At 37.6% G+C, this 19,114-nt stretch overlaps 1 protein-coding gene across 2 annotated transcripts in view; it reads right to left on the reverse strand.

Annotated features, from left to right (window-relative positions):
• Positions 1-16,654, reverse strand: part of SEC61A2 (SEC61 translocon subunit alpha 2) — a 39,534-nt gene extending 22,880 nt beyond the window's left edge. The window contains exons 1-4 of one of the 2 annotated variants that reach the window (XM_078154796.1): positions 16,524-16,651; positions 11,062-11,129; positions 6,946-7,011; positions 2,382-2,460 (exon numbers count right to left, since the gene is read on the reverse strand). In XM_078154796.1, the coding sequence (XP_078010922.1) occupies positions 2,382-2,460; positions 6,946-7,011; positions 11,062-11,129; positions 16,524-16,530 (220 nt within the window). In that variant the 5' untranslated portion in view covers positions 16,531-16,651. Of the gene's footprint in view, positions 1-2,381; positions 2,461-6,945; positions 7,012-11,061; positions 11,130-16,523 lie in introns of both variants that reach the window. The other variant, XM_078154798.1, reaches the window with a different exon arrangement.
• Positions 16,655-19,114: the final 2,460 nt, after the last annotated feature.

Genomic DNA, 19,114 nt, shown 5'->3' on the forward strand with positions numbered 1-19,114 from the left:
ACATTATGGCTCTGGATGTTCTTGTAGAAGGTACGACACTTAAGAAAACAAAGATGAAACAATCAGCGGAACTAGACCAAGAATATACAGGGAAATCCAGAGTGAAGGAAGACAATACAATTTTGAGGGTACTAGGAGATGTATTCTCAAGTTACCTAAGCAGATACCAAAGATGTTAAAAAAAAATCAGGCCTTATTGTTATTACTGAAAAAAAGGCAGACGTGAAGAACATCAGCAACTACTAGCCCATATGTCTTCCTCATCAACACAGAAATTTTTGTGAGAATACTCTATACATACATATCAAAGGCAATTTCAATGAAAGTATTACAAGAGAATAAGCATACTTTCACGAGTGATATTTGACAGTATACCACAGATTTATCATATACATTTGACTGAAAGAAGTAGAGAATATGAAATCTCACTCTACTTGTTGACTATAAAAAAGTATTTGATTTAGTGGAAGAAAACACTGCCTTAAAGTGTACCTTAAAGGTACACCAAGGTACCTCCAACATGTATGCCACAATTACACAAGATTCCCTGAAAGATCTAAAAGAGAGAACCTTGTTCAACAAACTTCAGAATACTAATTATCAAACAAGATATAAAATAAGGAGATATAGCCTCACTGAAATTGTTCACCATGGTCACAGAGGAGATATAGCACAGAATTATCTGGGAAGAAAGATCCCCTACAGGCTATTAATTTATCCAGATCACCCTACTTGCAGATGACTTTGTGCTGCTTGTATGAAGCCTAACTATCCTCATAGGAAAAAAAAAAGTAGCTAAGGAATGCCTATTGTCTAGATTAGAATATGCAACTGGACAGACAATACATAATTCATTCGTCAACATGTATATTGGACAGCCATTGCAAAAGAAAATGAGCAGGGCCAGAATTAAAAGCGAAGAAGAGAATGAGCTGGACTGCCTTTATGAAATGGAAAAGTGATTTTAATACCCCCAGGCTTCTCTTTGAAAAAAAAAAAGAAAGGAAAAAAAGGCTCTCGGCAGCCAATAACATGGTCAAAGAATATGAACAGGCAGTTTTCAGAAGAAGAAATCAAAGCTATTAATGAATGTATGAAAAATGTCCTAGTTCACTAATAATTAGAGAAATGCAAATTAGAACAACTCTGGGGTACTATTTCACACTTAATCAGATTGGTTAACATGACAGAAAAGGAAAATGACAAATGCTCTGAGGGGATATGAAAAAATAGGGATACTAATGCCAACCATTCTGGAGAACAATTTGGAAATATGCCCAAAGGGCTATAAAATTGTACATACCCATATCCAGCAATACCACACTTGGTCTGTATACCAAAGAGATTTAAAAAAAGGATCCATATGCACAAAAATAGCTATAGCAGCTCTTTTTGTGATGACAAAGAATTATAAACTAATGGGATATCTATCAACTGGGAAATGGCTGAACAAGTTAAGGTATATGACTACAGAGAATAATATTATGCTATAAGAAATTATGAGCAGGACGGTTTCAGAAAAACGTGACAAGTCTTATATGAACTTATGCAAAGGGAAGTGAGCAGAATCAGGACATTGTACAAAATAACAGCAATATTGCAAGGATGATCAAATGTGAATGACTTAGCTATTTTCAACAACGCAATGATTTATGACAATTCCAAAGGATCCATGATGAAAAATGCTATTCAGCTCCAGAGAACTGATGAACTTTGCAGACAGAAACATATTTTTTCACTTTATTTTTCTTGCAACATGATTAATGAGAATATATATTTTATAGGACTTCATATTATAATGGGTATCACATTTCTTGCACTCTCAATGTGTGGGGGTGGGATGGAGAGAGGGGGGAGAATCTGGAACTGAAAATAAAAATAAATTATTGATAAAAAAGGTTGAGTTTTTCTAACACTTATCCCCTGGGAATGTTCTATGGCTATGTGCTGTGGAACGTGACAGTTTCCCTAAGACCTATTGGGTAAACTTAACAGGAACTTAGAAGAGCTCATGAATGGGAAAGAATGGATTTATTTCAATCTTTATCGTTGAAAACAAACATCACTGAAATCACAGATCCAGTGGAATACTAGAATTAGGTGGATACAAAAAATCTTAGTCAATTTGGAAAAAAATATTGTTCATTTGACTGATATAAGACAACAACATTGTACTGATCTGATGGCATTGATACAATTTCTTTTTTGGCAAGGCTGTAAGAGATACTCTTAAGATGTTAAATATTCTTTATTAGTAATGCCAAATAGACGAAGTATATAAAGAACTCATCCACTAGACGCTTTCCTTTAAGGGTGTTTTAGGCCAATCCGGGACCAGAAGCAACAAGGAAAAAAAACAAAGAAACAGTGGCACCACTAACCTCTGTTAGAAGCAAGAATAACTCTCATCCAGTAGAAAGGATCTGCAGAATCTGATGACATGATTCCAAATAGCGGTATCTATAAGATATATGGAAGTATTTAAATACATGGTAAAAACCTGTTATGTAAATCTAACATATACTCATGCTACACTGCTTTTTATAGGCACATAGCAGAACAGTCCAAGAAAATAAAATTTCTTGTTCTAGAATGAAGGCAATCAGAAAATTATACTTAAAAAAGCAAATTCTTGAAAATGTTTAATATCTGTCTGGCTGATTTCATATTTTTCTAGTTAAAATATATTCATTTCTATATATTTTTAATGTTTAAATAATTTTTTTTAGCTTGGACCTATGAGTTTACAGTGTCAGAGGCTCACTCCAGATCAGCAATTTGCCTGTAATTTATAGTCATAAAGAGTTGCCTGGGGGTACCAGCAAGTTAAATGACGTGCCCATGGTCACAGAGCTAGTATTTGTCAGAGAGAGAACTTGAACTCAGGTGTCCTTCACTCCAAGGCAAGTTTCCCACTGACTATACCATACTATCGCTATATATTTCAGGTAATTATTAGTAAGTCACACTTAAAAACTAAATATAAGAAATTAATAAATGTTCTAGGAACAATCTGACTTGTAAAAAAACTTAACAGTATTTTATTTTTTCCAATTACATGTAAAGACAATTTTAAACATTCATTTATTTGAAAGACTTTGAGTTCCAAATTTTTCTCTCTGCCTCCCTTCCAGCCCCTCCCCAAAATATCAAGCAATCTGATAGAGATTATACATGTGCAATCATGTAAAACATATTTCTACATTAGTCAGAAAAATCTGACTTTTAAAACCATTTCTTGACTTTAGACAACTTCAAATTCTGAAATGATGACCATAATCATTCTTGTTTAAGATGTGGACATTTTCCCCATTGCCACTTGACACCACATCCCCCAATGAACAAACAAATTCATTTCTTGGTTAGAGAATAAAATGAGTAAGCAAGAAGCGTGAAGTATTACTTCTACACTACTGCTTACAGTGGCTTCCTTATAGATATCTACATATATAAGGTGAAGAATGAAGAGCACAGAAATGTAGCCCATACTGCCCGAGTTTAAGCCAGTCCTCCCAAGAGGGCAAATATTTAAAGTGCATTTCTCAATCTCTCATGCTAGAGGCAGTAACTTCCTCTATGTATACAGGGTAAGATGTAAACTCTATCCACTGAAGAGTAAAACCCTCTTATAGTAAAGAGTCTCCTGAATATCAAATTTTTCTCCCACTTCCATTAGTACCTGCCACAACTTTTCTACAGCTAGAAGTAGAAAATGGAATACAGTAGAGCCATTTACATGAGCCTATTCACAACAACAAAAGAATTATCACTGTGCTCATCAATGATCACTAAAGTCTAGATGTAACAACGGTTAGTAATGAGTCGTAATATTCTTGTGGCTCTGATGATGAAATGATATATGCTTATCTTAGAAAATAGGAGCAAAGAACACAAAGAATAAAAGAGAATGCAAATGAAAAACTAAACAAGAGGAAAGCTAAAAATCTAAATAGCCTCCCCATTTTAAGTAAAAGACCATTTTTCTACAGGTTCCTAACCCATTCTATTCTACTCCTTATATTTAAGACTAGGGAAACTTTCATAATGGTAAAATAATAAAAACACTTGTAGGGGGGAAGGGATGGTAACCAGAAACTCTTCTTCTTAAAAATAAATTATAGGGGGCAGCTAGGCAGCACAGTGGATACAGCACCGGCCCTGAAGTCAGGAGGACCTGAGTTCAAATTTGGCCTCAGACCAAACGCTTAACATTTACTAGCTATGTGACCCTGGGCAAGTCACCTAACCCCAATTGCCTAAAAATTAAAAAAAAATAATTAAAATTTAAAAAAAATTATAAGAGACACCTTATTATATTTTGCTGATTTATAACTCCAGTGCCTTGCTGATGTAATTACAAGTTCAGTTTTTAGAAATGAAAAAATATTAAAATCTAAAAGGAGAAAGATTATTTTTTCAAATCTTTCATAAATCAGGGAGGCTAGGGGATTTTTGTTGTTCAGATGAGTTTCTACATTTTGTTAACAGTGGAAGAAAATGTAGTCCAAAGTGGGAAAATCTTTCAAGGTCAAGGGAAATTAGCAATATTTTTATAGTGGAAATTTTGTTCCTACAGTATATACAGCCAACTTCAATCACTTAACAGTTGAACATGCAATTTTTTAAAAAAATATAATTATATATATCAAAGATAAAGCAGCTCTACAGATGCACAATCCTTTTTGTCCTCATCTTTGATGGTGTTTTTGATAATTTTTCTCTTTTATATAATTTTAAAATTTATACTGGCATGGATTTGAAACCCATTTTATTATCAACTAAACATTTCACTCATTTGCAACCTCAGCATTCTAACTATAAAGCTAGGACCTCTTTACTTTCAATTTAATAAAGAAACTGCTCTGTGAGGTGCTAGGGATCCAAAAGCAAAAAAAATAAACTCTTCCTTTATTGTCTCGCCTGCGTAAAATATTCCTCATAGAATCCTTGGCTTCTTCCAAGGCTCAGCTCAGGTACTAATAACATACAGAGGAAGACTTCTCTGATCCTCCTAGTGGCTAGGGCTCCTTCTCTCCTCAAATTGTCTTTTATTTACTTGTCTTGCATACATTATTACTCCAGCCCCAGTAAGTAAGTCCCACGAGAGCAGGAACTGCTTTTCATTTTCACTTTTTGCATTCTTACTCGTGTCTTGTACACCGTGGGCACTTAATGTCTGATGAACTAAACTGAGTTGGCCTCAAGCAGCTTAAATTTTACTGGGGTTGAGGGGGATGGGGAAGACAGGAGGTGGTCCTTGAGCTGTACTTTGAATGGAGACAAGATTATGTAAGGAATACAGTCCTGACACAGGGAATAGATGATACAAAAGCATGGAGAAAGGAATAAGAATGTCAAGTTTAGGGAAGTAGGCCAGTTTGGCTAGAACATCAAGTTCTTAAAGGGGAATAATAAGAAATAAGTTTAGGAAAGTAAGTGGGAGACAGATTGTGGAGGGCTTTACAAGCCTAGCTCAGGAATTTGAATCTTATTTAATTCACAGTTCACTCTTCAAAATAGATGTGGAAACACCTAGCCAATTGACAACAATGGCAAAAGATGGATAGAGTCAATCCTGGAGGAGCTTCAGAAAGGTATGCACACCATACGTTGTAGGAGGAGCTGTAAATTGGTTCCAGAAAACAATCTGGAATAATGCTTTTTCAAAAAAGCGACAAAATTGTTTATTCCTTTTAACCCATAGATCCTGTTGCTAGTCACAGATCTAATGGAGGTCAAAGAAAGAAAGGTCCCATATACACTAATTCACAGCAGCATTTTTTGTTGTAGTAAAGAATTGGAAACAAAGCTAATATTTGATTGGGGGGGTGGCTAAACAAATTATGCATATGAATATAATAGAATATTTACTACTATACATTAAGAAACACTGAGTATAAAGGATTCAGAGAATCATGGGAAGACCTACAGCAACTGATAAAGAGTGAACTGATCGGGGGCAGCTAGGTGGTGTGGTGGATAGAACACTGGCCCTGAAGTCAGAAGGACCTGAGTTCAAATCTGGCCTCTGACCAAACACTAGACACTTACTAGCTGTATGACCCTGGGCAAGTCACTTAACCCCAACTGCCTAAAAGTTGAAAAAAAAATTTTAAAAAGAGTGAACTGATCAAAACCAGAAAAAGAACATACAGAAGTGCGACAATGTAAATGGAAAGAACAAAAATCCCAAACTGAATGCTGTGTAGTTGAAATGACTAAGCACAGACCCAGAAAAAAGAAAGAAATTCCATTCTGTTTTGCAAAGATAGTGGGCTCTATTAGCTGTGGAACACTGCACACTCTCAGATTCAGTTGACATGGTGGATGGTTTTGCTAAATGTCTTTTCTTTTCCTCTTTAAAAAAAAAAACCTTTGTTACAAGACATGGCTTACTACATAGTTCAAAAATGAAAGTGATGTAAAAAAGGTACCAATAAAATATTTAAAAAGAAAACATGACAGAATTAAAAGGTGCCTCACTCTGCCTTTACTTTACTTTGTCCTCAGTGTTAAGATATTCCAATAGAAAAAGCAGAGATAGCTATTATTTCAAATTTTCTACTTAAAAAAGATGTTGTACAAGTCTACTTGAATTTGTAATAGTGTTCACTGACCATAAACTTGTATTCCTTTATGTAGCTCAAAGTTTCAATATATTCATGAATCCATTTTTAAAAGGTAATCATTTTCAGATTACCTGAATTAAATTTTTCTAATTTACAAGTTACAAGTTTAAATTTTTCAAATTACCTGAATTAAAATTTTTAATTTGATAAATTTTCAATACTTAAATTTATTGAAAATATGCTTTTGAATTCAAATAGAGCACTGAAATTTGATTCTTTCATTGAAACACATTATTTAAATTCTATCCAACCCAAGGTCTTAAGTCAGTATCACCAAGCAACAATTGAATATAGGTACAATGTTAGAATTACATACCTGACAACATACTAAGAAAAGGAACAAGGTTATAGCAGTCCATAATACTTTCTCTCTAAATTGAATCTGTAAAACAAAATATAGTGCTGAAATGAATAAAAACTGAGAAATATTCATTAATGTATAACAAATCTTCATAATAATGCATTTCAATAAACATTTATTATATCAATGCGTAAACACCACAATTTACCTTTCAGTCTTTGTAAGATGAATCATAAAACATCCTCTCAAGCCCAGTTATCAGTGAATTAAACCAAAAGTTGAACAACTATTAAACAATCCCACCCATTCTTCTTAATGAAAGGTCAATGAATCAACGAACGGATGTTATTGATATAATGAATAAATTGGTATAAATTAAAAGTTTGAGTTTCTTAAGATGCTTTAAAATTAAACATACTTCAGTACTTTAAGGATCTGCAATAGAGGAGGTTTGGTGCAGTGGATGTAGCTTTAGATTTGGAGTCAGAATATCTGGGTTCAAAACCTGCCTCAGACACTTACTAGTTGTGTGACCATGGGCAAATTATTTGCTCTCCCTAGACCCCAGTTTTTTTTCATCTATAAAATGAGGAAGTTGGACTTGATGACCCTTAAGACCCCTTCCTGCTCAAAATCTTTCATCCTATGATTTCATCAGAGTAATTCCTCCACTAACCCTCTACTCCCTCAGCAAGCTTAATGACTCATCAAAGGGACATGATAACCCAAAAATTAACGTGGTGACAAGCTGTGCAAGAAGAGGCAATAGTCCACATCTGGCTTACTGTGTTCACTTCTAAACACTTCATTTTGGCAAAGGAATTGATAGGTAGACAATATCCAGAGTAGGCCAACCAGCATGAAGAAAGGTGTTGAAAGTATGCCATATGAGGACTGGTTGAAGGAACAAGGGACGTTTAACCTAGAAAAGAAGCTTATGAGAAGACTGGAGGGAGGGGCCAGAGGAAGGGCATGAATGCTATATTCAAGTGATTGAAAGGTTATTACATGGAACATGGATTATACTTATTTTGCCGGCCTCAGATGGCAGAACTTGGCGCAACGGGAGCAAGTTACAAAAAATTCAATGTAGGCTTGGTGTAATGGAACATTTCCTAACAATCAGAGCTATCCATAAGTAGAATGTGCTGCCTTGGGATGTAGTGGAAATTTCTTATCCCTTCAGGTCTTCAAACAGAAGCTGGATAAGTATGTTACAGAGGTATGGGTTTAGAGTGACTGGGCCTGTAGCTGCAGAAGTGTCTTCCAAATCTGATTAACCTCTCTTTATCTTTTGTACTTAGTTAAAAGAGTTGCTATAGCCTAGAAATTCATCATCTTATATGCAACCCTATGATGAGCTTCACATTTTAGCTAGGCTAGTCCTCAGAAAACAGACATTCTGTTGGATTACCAGGTCTGTCTGCATTTTCAGCTTGGCAGGACTTGACCAGGACTGCTGATTCACTGATATAGCCTACAAGAGTTCAGAGTTTACCAAAATGCTCACAGCAGCCCTTTTTACATGATAGCAAAATACTATTAAAAAAAAAAGTAGGTGTCCATCAACTGTAGAATGGTTTAAAAAACTATGCTGTATGAAAATTATAATATGGGGCAATAAATGATAAATGAGTTCAGAGAAACAAGAGAAAAAGAAAATTAACTGATGCAATGTAAAATAAATATAACCAAGACAATATATAGACAGATATAGATACAATAACTACAATGCACATGAAAATATCAATTAAAAAAAGTTGGACTCTGAGGTAACTGAAAAAAACATTCAAAATCCCAAAGAACAGATAATGAAATATACCTTCCCTTTCAATGACAGAGGTAAAAAAGACTGCTAGGGTAGCATATTTTACATCTTGTCAGGTGTGGTTATTATATTGGTTATTTTTGCTTAATTGTTTTTTCTTTGTCACAAGAAAATTCAGTTTGAGGAAATGAGTGAAGGAAAAGGCTGTGATATAAAGACATAAGGCAACAATAGAATGTTTTTAAAAAAAAACAAACTCAAGGTCACCTTCATGACAAAATGAAGCAATGGAGTAGGACTTTAGTGAAAGCCTTAAACATAAAATCTATAATCTGTAATGACCATAAATACAAAACCAGAGTATAATTATAGTAAAAATTAATATATTAATAATTGATGAAAATGATCATCAATTGTTTAGCAAAATAATTTATAAAAAATTAATATTGGTGAAAAGGACATAACAAAATAAAATAAATATTAAGTTTGTTTATGGCATTATTTGTTCTTTTTTATACTATGATTTCTGCTCTCTGTACCTAGACTAAAGACATCCATGGACAAGGTGGCCAAATGGGTAGCGTACAGACCATTGATTACCGTGTCCCGCGCTGTGGGATTTGAACTTTAGACTCATCATTCATTTTTGTGAGGTAGTACAATCTAAAAGAGCACTAACTAGAACTCTGCAGACCTGGGCTCTAGTCCAAGCACCATCACTAAGCAGCTATGTAACTAGATAAGTAAAAGTTTCAGTTTCCTGAGAGAGTTGCACTAGACTTTCAGATTCCCTTAAGTTCTATGACTCTAATCTACAGAATTTTTTTTATCTGCTCACTGGGAGGACCATTCTTTCTTAATGTTCTTTATAGAAATTCTATGTTATCTTTTGACAGTCATCTGCTTGGACTTCTCTTGACTCTAGCAATCCTTATGTTAACTTTAATTGATTTTTTCATCCCATCTCTGGAAGAGATCCCACCACACATTTAAATTAATGATGCCTTCCAAATTCTAGATATCCTGTTCGTCTGTTTATGAACCAATTTAAACAAATTTAGGTCAAAGTAGAAAAGCTTGCAAAATTATAGTAAACTAGCAAGATATTCCTATTTATTTATAATTGTCCTTAGTCCTTTAATATTTCTTTGCACATTTTTGGACAGTGAATCAAAATTCATCTTTTTCCACCACAGGCTTAACTTTAAAACAGACACTATCATAACATGAGAGACTTTATTATTATTTACATGATGGAAGCCAAAGCCAATAGTCATCTATCTAAATAATGCTACAATTTAGGATCATAATACCAGTTTTCTTCTCCATCTATTTCCAATTAACAGCAATTACATTTATTGCTATTGCATATCAAACTTAATGAAACTGAAAATTTTCAAAATTATATTTTCCAAATAAAGTAATTATTGGAATACCAATTTACTGAGCTAACGTCTACTTTTTGTGTCTTGAAAATACAGCAGATGTCATCAACTTAAACATTAAGCTCAGCCATCATAGGTTGAATAACAGATTGAAGATCATGAATTTCTAAAGTCCAGAAATTTTTGTATGTAACCATTATCATTTAGTGTCTTGTTCAAAATTTTTTTACAGGTCACATCCCTGAGAAGATAAAAATAATTTACCACAGTTCCATTCATGGGAAAACCAAATCAGGATGAATAAACATTTATAGGCTGGTTATGGTGGTACATGCCTGTAATCCTTGTCACTGGGGAGGTTAAGGTTGCCGGATAGCTTGAGCTCAGGAATTCTGTGGCCTAAAATAAGATGCTCAGGCATTCACACAAAAAATCCAGCACCAATACAGTGAGCCCCCAAGAGCAAGGAGGCCACTAGGCTGCCTAAGGAGAGATGAACCAGACTAGGATGGAAATGGAGCGGATCAAAGCCAATCAACAGTGGGATTGATCCTATGAGTGGCCCTGCACTTATACAACCTGGGTAAAATAGACAGACCTAGTTTCAGAAAAGAAAAAGAATAGGCACTTAAATAATTGTATATTGCCAAATGTTACACATTAACTGATAGGTATGCCAAAGAAAAAGGCTTCATTTTGTTCTTGTAGAAATGTTATAATTTTAAATAAAATATAATAGCTTTTAAAATCATAAGATAACCTGCCTAAATTTGTTTAAATTAGTCTACATTTCAACATTTTTCTGCCTGAGTAGAACATGAACTGATAATTTTGGGGACGTGAACCATCAAGGTTAAATTAAACTAGGGCAAACAGTAGCACAACATAGTAAGAAAAAAAGAACACTGACCAACAGCTTAAAAAATTGGGACAAGAAATACAAATATCCTCTATTTGTGGCCAAGATATTATACTTACCTTCCTTTCAGGTTTCTGAATTTCTGGTAAAACTGCACAGAAGGGTTTTATAACTTCTAAAAATTTAACTGTTAAAAGAAAAGAATGACTTCATGAGCGTATTATAAAGTTTTATAATATCTTCCAGGTTTTTTTTTTAATTGGAAGCTATAGTTTTGTACCAAATCAAATATGAGCATTCTCTAAATCTGGATGTCAAAGGTTTAGTCTTCCACCAACAGTTCATGATTATGTCCAACTTATAAATTAATGCCCAAATCTGCCCTGAAGACAGCAACCAAAATCCATCTGTCTTTTCTTTCATTTTGGCTTATCACTAAAACAAAATGCTAGATATTACTGTCATGGTCTGCAACTTAAAGTAAACAAAAGCCTCTCTGTTCTACTGCCCCTCTGATATAAATGCAAAGATAATGATTTAAATATTAGAAGCAGAAAAAATGTATAAGCAATTTCTGCTGCTTTTTTCTCTTCTCATTTAAAAAATGGTATGAAATCTGACAAAACAGTACTAAACTTGGGCAGAGATTTTTTTCCATTTATAAACTAAAAGCCCTGTATACAATTTATTTTGACTATTCTCAGGGAAAAGATAATTAAATAAAATTGGTTTTGTACAGTACCTTCAGGCATTGTTGTTGCTTACAAATATAAGCATTAGCTAATGAAATGGAATCAACTTTCACCATAGCCACAACTTAGCTTTATAGCGTTTTGCAGTTTTTCCTTAATAACTTATAAATAGACACATTAGGAATATTAGCTAGTTGCTTCTAGCTGAGAAATTATCAACACAACTAATGTTTAAATAAGTAGACAGATTCAAGTTTCCAAGATGCTATTAGAGTTATTAATAATGGCCCATTCTTTTAAAAGGTTATTGTTTCAATCTTTCCCTAAAGATTTCCCTAAAGATTTGATGCCAGTACTTCCAATGGCAGTCTTTATAAGGTTTGAAAGTGCCCACTTAGATTTACCTTTTCTTTCAACAGAAAATTAGAAAACTAATGTTCAGTCATGTAGATTTTTAGAATTTTGGATGAGAATATATGTTGTTCTACATAAATCTGTTTATGTTATTTATGACACCCAGAATCATTCTACTCTCTTCTTTCTTCCATGTGCCAGGTATCAATTCTTGGTCTACCCCCAGCATTTCTCTCATGTCACCTCCTCTCCATTATCACAGATAGAGCACTGGACTAAGGGTCAGGAAGACTTGAGTTCAAATGTAGCCTCAGACACTTAGTTGTGTGACCCTAGGCAAGGCACTTAACTTCTGCCTGCTTCAGTGTCCTCACCTATAAAATGGACATAATAGCACCTACCTCCCAGGGTCATTGTGACAATCAAATGAGATACCTATAAAAGCACTTTGCAAAGCTTAAAGTGCTAAGTGCTAGCAATTATTATTATTATTACTATTATCACACAGTCACCACTCTCTTTCAGGACCCTTTCCTCTCATCACTTTAACTATAGTAACAGGTGTCTAATTGGTCTCCCAGGTTCTACTGTCTCCCCTTCCCAAGTCACCTTTCACACTGCTGCCAAAATAATCTTCCTAAGGAGCAGGTTTGAGGATGGCACTCTCCTGCTCAAAAATCTTAATGAAGTCTTCTTGAAGGTGTTCCACAACCTGGCTCCAACTTTTATACATCCAACAATTATATATTCCATATGACTCTTCTGAGCTCCAGTCACACACTGAAAACTGCCTAGAGGACAACTCCATCTGGAAGGGATATGGACCAGACCTATGATTTAACTGAAATAAGGACTTCCTAAATGAGGAAAGTCCTTTTACTAAAACATTGTCTCTGCAATTTACAGACTCAGCTGACTAAAGCAGAGGTGTCAAACTTGCAGGCCACATGCTGCCCACAAAACTTCTGAATGTGGCCTGAACCAGATTAAAATGTAAATGGGAACTATTTCACAAAGTAACACAACACAGACAATGGAACTTGTGGTTAATTTGTGGTTTTCAAAGTCAAAATGCAGCCCACAGGAATCTGTTTCTATGTGAGTTGGCCTAGAACATAGAAACGTTAAGCAATTTGCCCAGGCTTACAGAACCAGAATGTTTCAGAGGTGAGACTTGGTACTCAGATCTTCCTGGCCATCAAGACAGGTTTCTATCCACTAATCCACAATAAAATGTCCAAACTAGAACTAATTAACTTTCTCTAAACCTACCCTCTTCCTAATTGCCCATCTTTCTGTTGAGGGCACCCCCATCATTCTAGTCAGCTAGGCTGGCAACCTCAGAACCATCCTCAATTCTGCCCTCTCTTCACAATCCCCCAATATCTGATCTATTGCCCAGTCTTTTCAATTCCACTTCCAAAACATGTCTCCAATTCATTCAAATCCACCCTAGGACAGTCCCTCAGCATCTCTTGCCTGGATTACAACAACAGCCTCCAAACTGGTCTTTTCCCTATCTAATCTCCCATTCACAAAGGTGCCAAAACGATATTCTTCAAGAACAGACCTCTTTGCTTCTTTTCTCAAGAAGCTCCAGTGGGTCCCAATGACCTCCAAAATAAATACGGACTCGTCTGTTTGACAGTTAAAGCCTTTCACAGCCAGGCTCCAGATTACCTTTCTAGCTTACTAAATGTCACTTTCTTTCATGTACTTTATGTCCCAGCCAAATTGGCCCACTTGCTGTTCTCCATATACAGCATTCCATCTCCCATCTGTGTGCTTTTGCACAGGCTCTACACCCAATGGCTGTAGTATACTTTCTCCACCTCACAGAATTCCTAGCTTCCTTCAAGATCCAGCTCAAGTGCCACTTTTTAAATGAAGTGTAAGCCTGTACCTACCAGTGGCTAGTGCTTCCTCTCCTAAAAATTACTTTGTATTTATGTGTTCATGATGCTTTCTCAACACAGAATCCAAGTTTTAAGGCAAAGATTGTTGGATTTTTTTGTCTCTTTATCTCTAGAACTGAGCATAATACCTGGCACACAGTAAACAATAAATGCTTACTGAATGAATCTCAGCAAGCCTTAATAGAATTATTTTCTGTTTTACTCATAATCCCTTCATCTCAAAGGGTTGGGATATGCTCAGATAAAGCGTCACTAGAGTTTATGCACATTTACCTATCCACTTCAAGGATTTAAAATATGAGGCTACTCTAAGAATGTAGAAGGGAAAAGAAAAAAGGATTCAGAGAAAGGAAAATAAAGATGAAAAGGTGATCTAGGTATCTATTTAGTAGCAGTGAGTATATTCTCTACAGGAGATGGGCATGGTTTCTCTCATTCTGAAAGCCATTTTCCATTTTGCTTTTGCAAGCCTGATCATTTCTTCTTTCCATATGATGCAAAAATAGCAAGTACAGAACACTGAGAAAGTCTTAAGAGGCTGTAGCCAGGCAGCTAGGTGGCGCAGTGCATAGAGCAGTGGCCCTGACATCAGGAGGACCTGAGTTCAAATCTCACCTCAGACCAAACACTTGCCACTTACTAGCTGTGTGACCCTGGGCAAGTCACTTAACCCCAATTTCCTTAAAAAAAAAAAGAGGCTGTATCTATTGAATCTAACAAGGTAAGTATGAGAGGGAATGGAAATTAATAAAGGAAACAATTAAGAGGACAATATACATAACTACCCTGATGTAAACTGAAAACCCACAATAAAACAAAACTGAATTCTTGGCCTCCAAGAAGTGAGGAAATACAACTTTTCTTTTCCTTGCAGATTGGGGTGGGGGGGAAGAAGGGAAATAATGGGTGCAGAATGTTGCATATATTAATATACATAACTAGTTTGCTGGCTAATTTTGCTTATTTCTTTGTAACAAGGGGAAGCCTCTATGGATAGAGGTAGGGGTAAGATATGTAAATGAACATAATGTAGAAGTTATTTAAAATTTTTAATTAAAAAATTAAGGATTTAAGAATTTATCTGTACAATTTACTATAAGGGCTGACATTCCAAGGACTCTAAAATTGGGGAGTACTAGAATTTCTTTTTCTCGATATACTTTTAAGTGAGACATAATATCTGAGGATAACTGAAGCAAAATTTTGTTAATACTTAAACCAAAGAGGGGGAACTCTCAATCTTTATTACAGTTATACAATTCTAAAATGTACAGAAATGTATGAAGCCTTAAGTAATAACTACAATCTCCCCATCTATGCTTTAGAACCTGTACTCTCAACACATTCCATAGCTTATTTTGTATTTGCCATAAAACCATATTCTGTACTCAGGAATTAAATGACTGGTCAATGGTTTTTCATGCAACTTTACAAACCCAGTCTTCAAATTTTATAGCACTTAACTCATTGGTAGAGGAACTAGTAAGTTCTCAGAGGAGAAAATGCTTGTTACCCAAGTATCATTTTGGTCTATTATGTAAATGTGAACCATGCTAAATCTTTAAAGTGTTCTTTTACACAGAAAAACAAAAAACAAAAAACAAAACAAAAAAACAAAAACCCTGAGAATCTGTTCAGGAAACCACTCCACATGCCCATACTTTTTCCTTTTCACATATCCAGATTACTTAGCATTTATGTATATATCTCTGCAAGGCATAAATGTAAATCCTCTCTATTGGCATTCATATTTATAAGAATGTGTTTCTTCCATCTTCCTTACGTGGTTTACTTTGTAACTTATACGTAAAATCTAGTAAAGTTTGCCAGTGGATGCACCATTCAATCATTCATGTGTCAAATATTTACAGTAGTCTTGGTTCTGCGGGAGGTAAAAAGTTACATAAAACATAGGACCCGACCTCAAGGAACGTAAACACTATGGCCATATTAAGTAAACACTGTCACTTTAGAAATAACTTCGTTATGCCTCTTTCCCCCAATCTGATTTTAGTCGCCTGAGGACACGGTAAATGACTTGGGGAGCTTTCCACACACTAATGTACCGACTGATCTACCTGCTGCAAGAAATGGTCACAGAGTTAGGAAGCCCCTTACGGTTTTCCTTTCCTTTGTACCTGGGCCCCAGCCGGGGTCCTGAACCCATCCCCCGGAACAATCGGCCCATAACGACCCCTCCGCTTATCAGTGCCACGGGGCCCTCCCCCGGCCAGTGGCTGCCATCCTGCCCTCCAGCCCGAGGTCACCGCAGCCCCTCCGTCTTCCCATGTAGTCCCCTCCGAGCCTGGGCCGCTCGGCTGCAGTGCCCGGACCAGGGCCCCCTTCCCGTCTCCGGCCACCCACCACCCCAACCCCAAGAGGGAGGGGGGACGGCCGAGGCCCTGAAAAGGCATCCTGCGCCGCTGGCACCGCCCGCCACGCCTCCCCGGTTTGTCCCGGCCCGCCGCTACAGCAAGCGCAGGAAAGCGCGGCGGCCGGCGTGGGGCCGGGGTCGGCCGGCAATGCCCCCTCAGACGCAGGACCCTCCACGCCGGGCCGGGCAACCTCCATGCCGCGGACTCTGCTGCAGGGAGGCGCTGCCAGGGGGCCCGTACTCACTGCCCATGGCGGCGGCTGGGAGCACCCGGCGGAGACAAGCGGCCTTCCGGCGCTGCCTTCCTCCTCCGCCGGTCCCGCTGCTTCGGCCTCAGATCCTGACTCGCTCCTACCGGCCGAGACCCGCGCCGGCTCCACCCACTCGCCGCTCCCCCCCGCAGCCGATAGGCCTAGCTTCGTCACGTGAGGGAACCTGCCTTCCCCGCCCCCGGACCCGCCCATTTTTAAAGGGGTAGGCTGGGATTGATTCCGGAGGTCGCTGCGCCGCCGCCACTAGATCTACCACTCCTCTTGTCGTCTCTGTGATTGCCATGGTCACCGTTGATAATCAAGAGTTTTCAGACCAACTTTCATCTTGCCCCCCCACAATCCCCACTTCAGATTATTTTCTCCAAATCAGATTATTTTCCCCTGCCAAATGGGGGCAGCGCACGCCCTGCTCTTCATTTGCTCTTAAAATGCCGCATCCTCCATCGTAGAAGAGTAGTAGATGACTCGGGCTTGCTTGCTGACATCGTTTTGGTCAGGCACCTGTGGGACTCCTTGACCTAGGAGGGCCCTGAACCCCACCCCCACTCCCCGCCTCTACTCTCTACCTCCAGCAGAGCCAACGGAGGGGTCAGAGGCTAAGTACTTGACATTGGATTTTTCTAGGGTTTGATAGTCTCTAGAAAGTTCTCGTTTTCTAAAGGCCAAAAAAAGAAGGAAAAAGCCCCGGGGTTTTGGAATCAGAATTTAGCCTTGCAAAGGGACTTCTGTATCAACCTACGGAAACTAAAAAAAAAAAATTGGCTGCATTCATTGATGGTCCTCGTGCTTCCCCTCATCCCATCATTGCCCCGGGCTGCCATCGAGCAGAGACCCGTTCCAGGGGATGGGGGCAATCCATAGAGCTTTTCGTGATTAAAAAAAAGGGCAGAGTGTTGGCAGAGTCTTCCTTTCACAGATATTTTTGCCTATTTGTTGTCTCCTTGAGCTGTCCTCATTTGTGGGGTCTCCCTACAAACCCCTTGCTTGGGAGTGATAGTCCTCCTATTGACCCACCATCTCTATAAGGCATTAAGCACGTATGAGGCGCCTAGTCTTCTCCAGGCACTGCGCTAAGTAAGAGCTGGAGATACAAAAAAAGGCAAAAGATAGCCCCTGTTCTCAAGGAGACCATAATCTAATGGGGGGGGCGGGGAGATAACAACTATGGACAACAACCAAAATATAGATGGGAAATATTGATGATCTAGAATTAAGTGGGGCTGGGAAAGGCTTGCAGAAGGTGGGATCTTAGCTGACACTTGACCAGGAGCAAGAGAGGAGGGAGAGAATTCCAAGTACCGGGGACAGCCAGTGAAAATGCCTACAGCAGGGTGATGGAGTTTCTCATGCAAAGAGGCTAGTGTCATTGGATTGAATAGTATGTGTTTGTGTGTTGGAGAACAAGGGATGGGGTGGGTGGACTGGAAAGGTTGAAGAGGGGTCAGTTATAAAAGACTTTGAAACTCAAACAAAGGATTTTATATTTGATCCTGAGAGTAATATATAGCCACTGGAGTTTATTAATAGAAGGATGACATGGTCAGACCGGGGCCCAATTTTTTCCTAACAGGATTTTGCTCCTTGCTACCCTTTAAGGCTATAAGCCACTACTAGCTATGTGATCCTTCTCTTCATGTTCAATTCTAACTTTTCCCTTAAAACCTTTCCTAACTACCACTACCTTCAGGAAGCTTCCAGACCACTCCTTGAACTTCAAATAGCATTTTGCTGGCAGCACGCTATTGTACTTATCATGTATTATTTTGTACCATAATGGCATATCACATTCCTCTACTGATTATAATAAGGTCCATCAGGGAGAGACTTTGTCACATCAAAATTTTATTATTACTAATAATAGCTTACATTTACATGGGGACTTAAGGTTTGCAAAGTACTTTGCATATATGATCTCATTTCATCCTCCTAACAACTCTGTGAGATAGTGCAATTAACTTCATTAGGAAACTGAAGGTCAAAGAAATTAAGTGATTTGTCCAGGGTCAAATGTCTAGTCATTTATCTGAGGCTGAATTTCTATCTAGGTCTTCCTGACTCTTCAGGGCTATGTACACAAGAGGCACGCGCGCGCAGTGTGTGTGTGTGTGTGTGTGTGTATGTGTGTGTTTTTAATTAATCAGACCACGTTTCAGGAGTAAAAGAGCCCTTTCCTCAAACAGCATAACTGCCAGACTATCACTACACTGGATAAGGAATAAGGCCATAGCTCCAGGCTGTGGTGAAGAGCATACTCTTCATTCTTTGCTGGTGACCCCAACGTGAATCCCGTTACTTTGATAAAGAGAGGAGAGGTATCAGACACTGGAAAAAAACAACCTAGAGAAGTGCAAAGGTGATAAAGATATATATTCTTTTCTTGAATTATACTCTCAATACCTTGGGAAAGGAAACTAGGCTCAAAGCAGACAGATTCTGAAACACTGAATTCTTTTTATGAATCACAAATCACCGTTACAAAATTTTAGGGTTTGTCTTCAGCAAACCAATAAAGTCATGTTCATTTCAACTGGAATATTTATGAACAACGAAAAAAATGTTGTTCA

Source organism: Phascolarctos cinereus, unplaced genomic scaffold (genome assembly GCF_003287225.1).
Source record: "Phascolarctos cinereus isolate Bilbo 61053 unplaced genomic scaffold, phaCin_HiC Scaffold_1;HRSCAF=81, whole genome shotgun sequence".
Taxonomy (NCBI): domain Eukaryota; kingdom Metazoa; phylum Chordata; class Mammalia; order Diprotodontia; family Phascolarctidae; genus Phascolarctos; species Phascolarctos cinereus.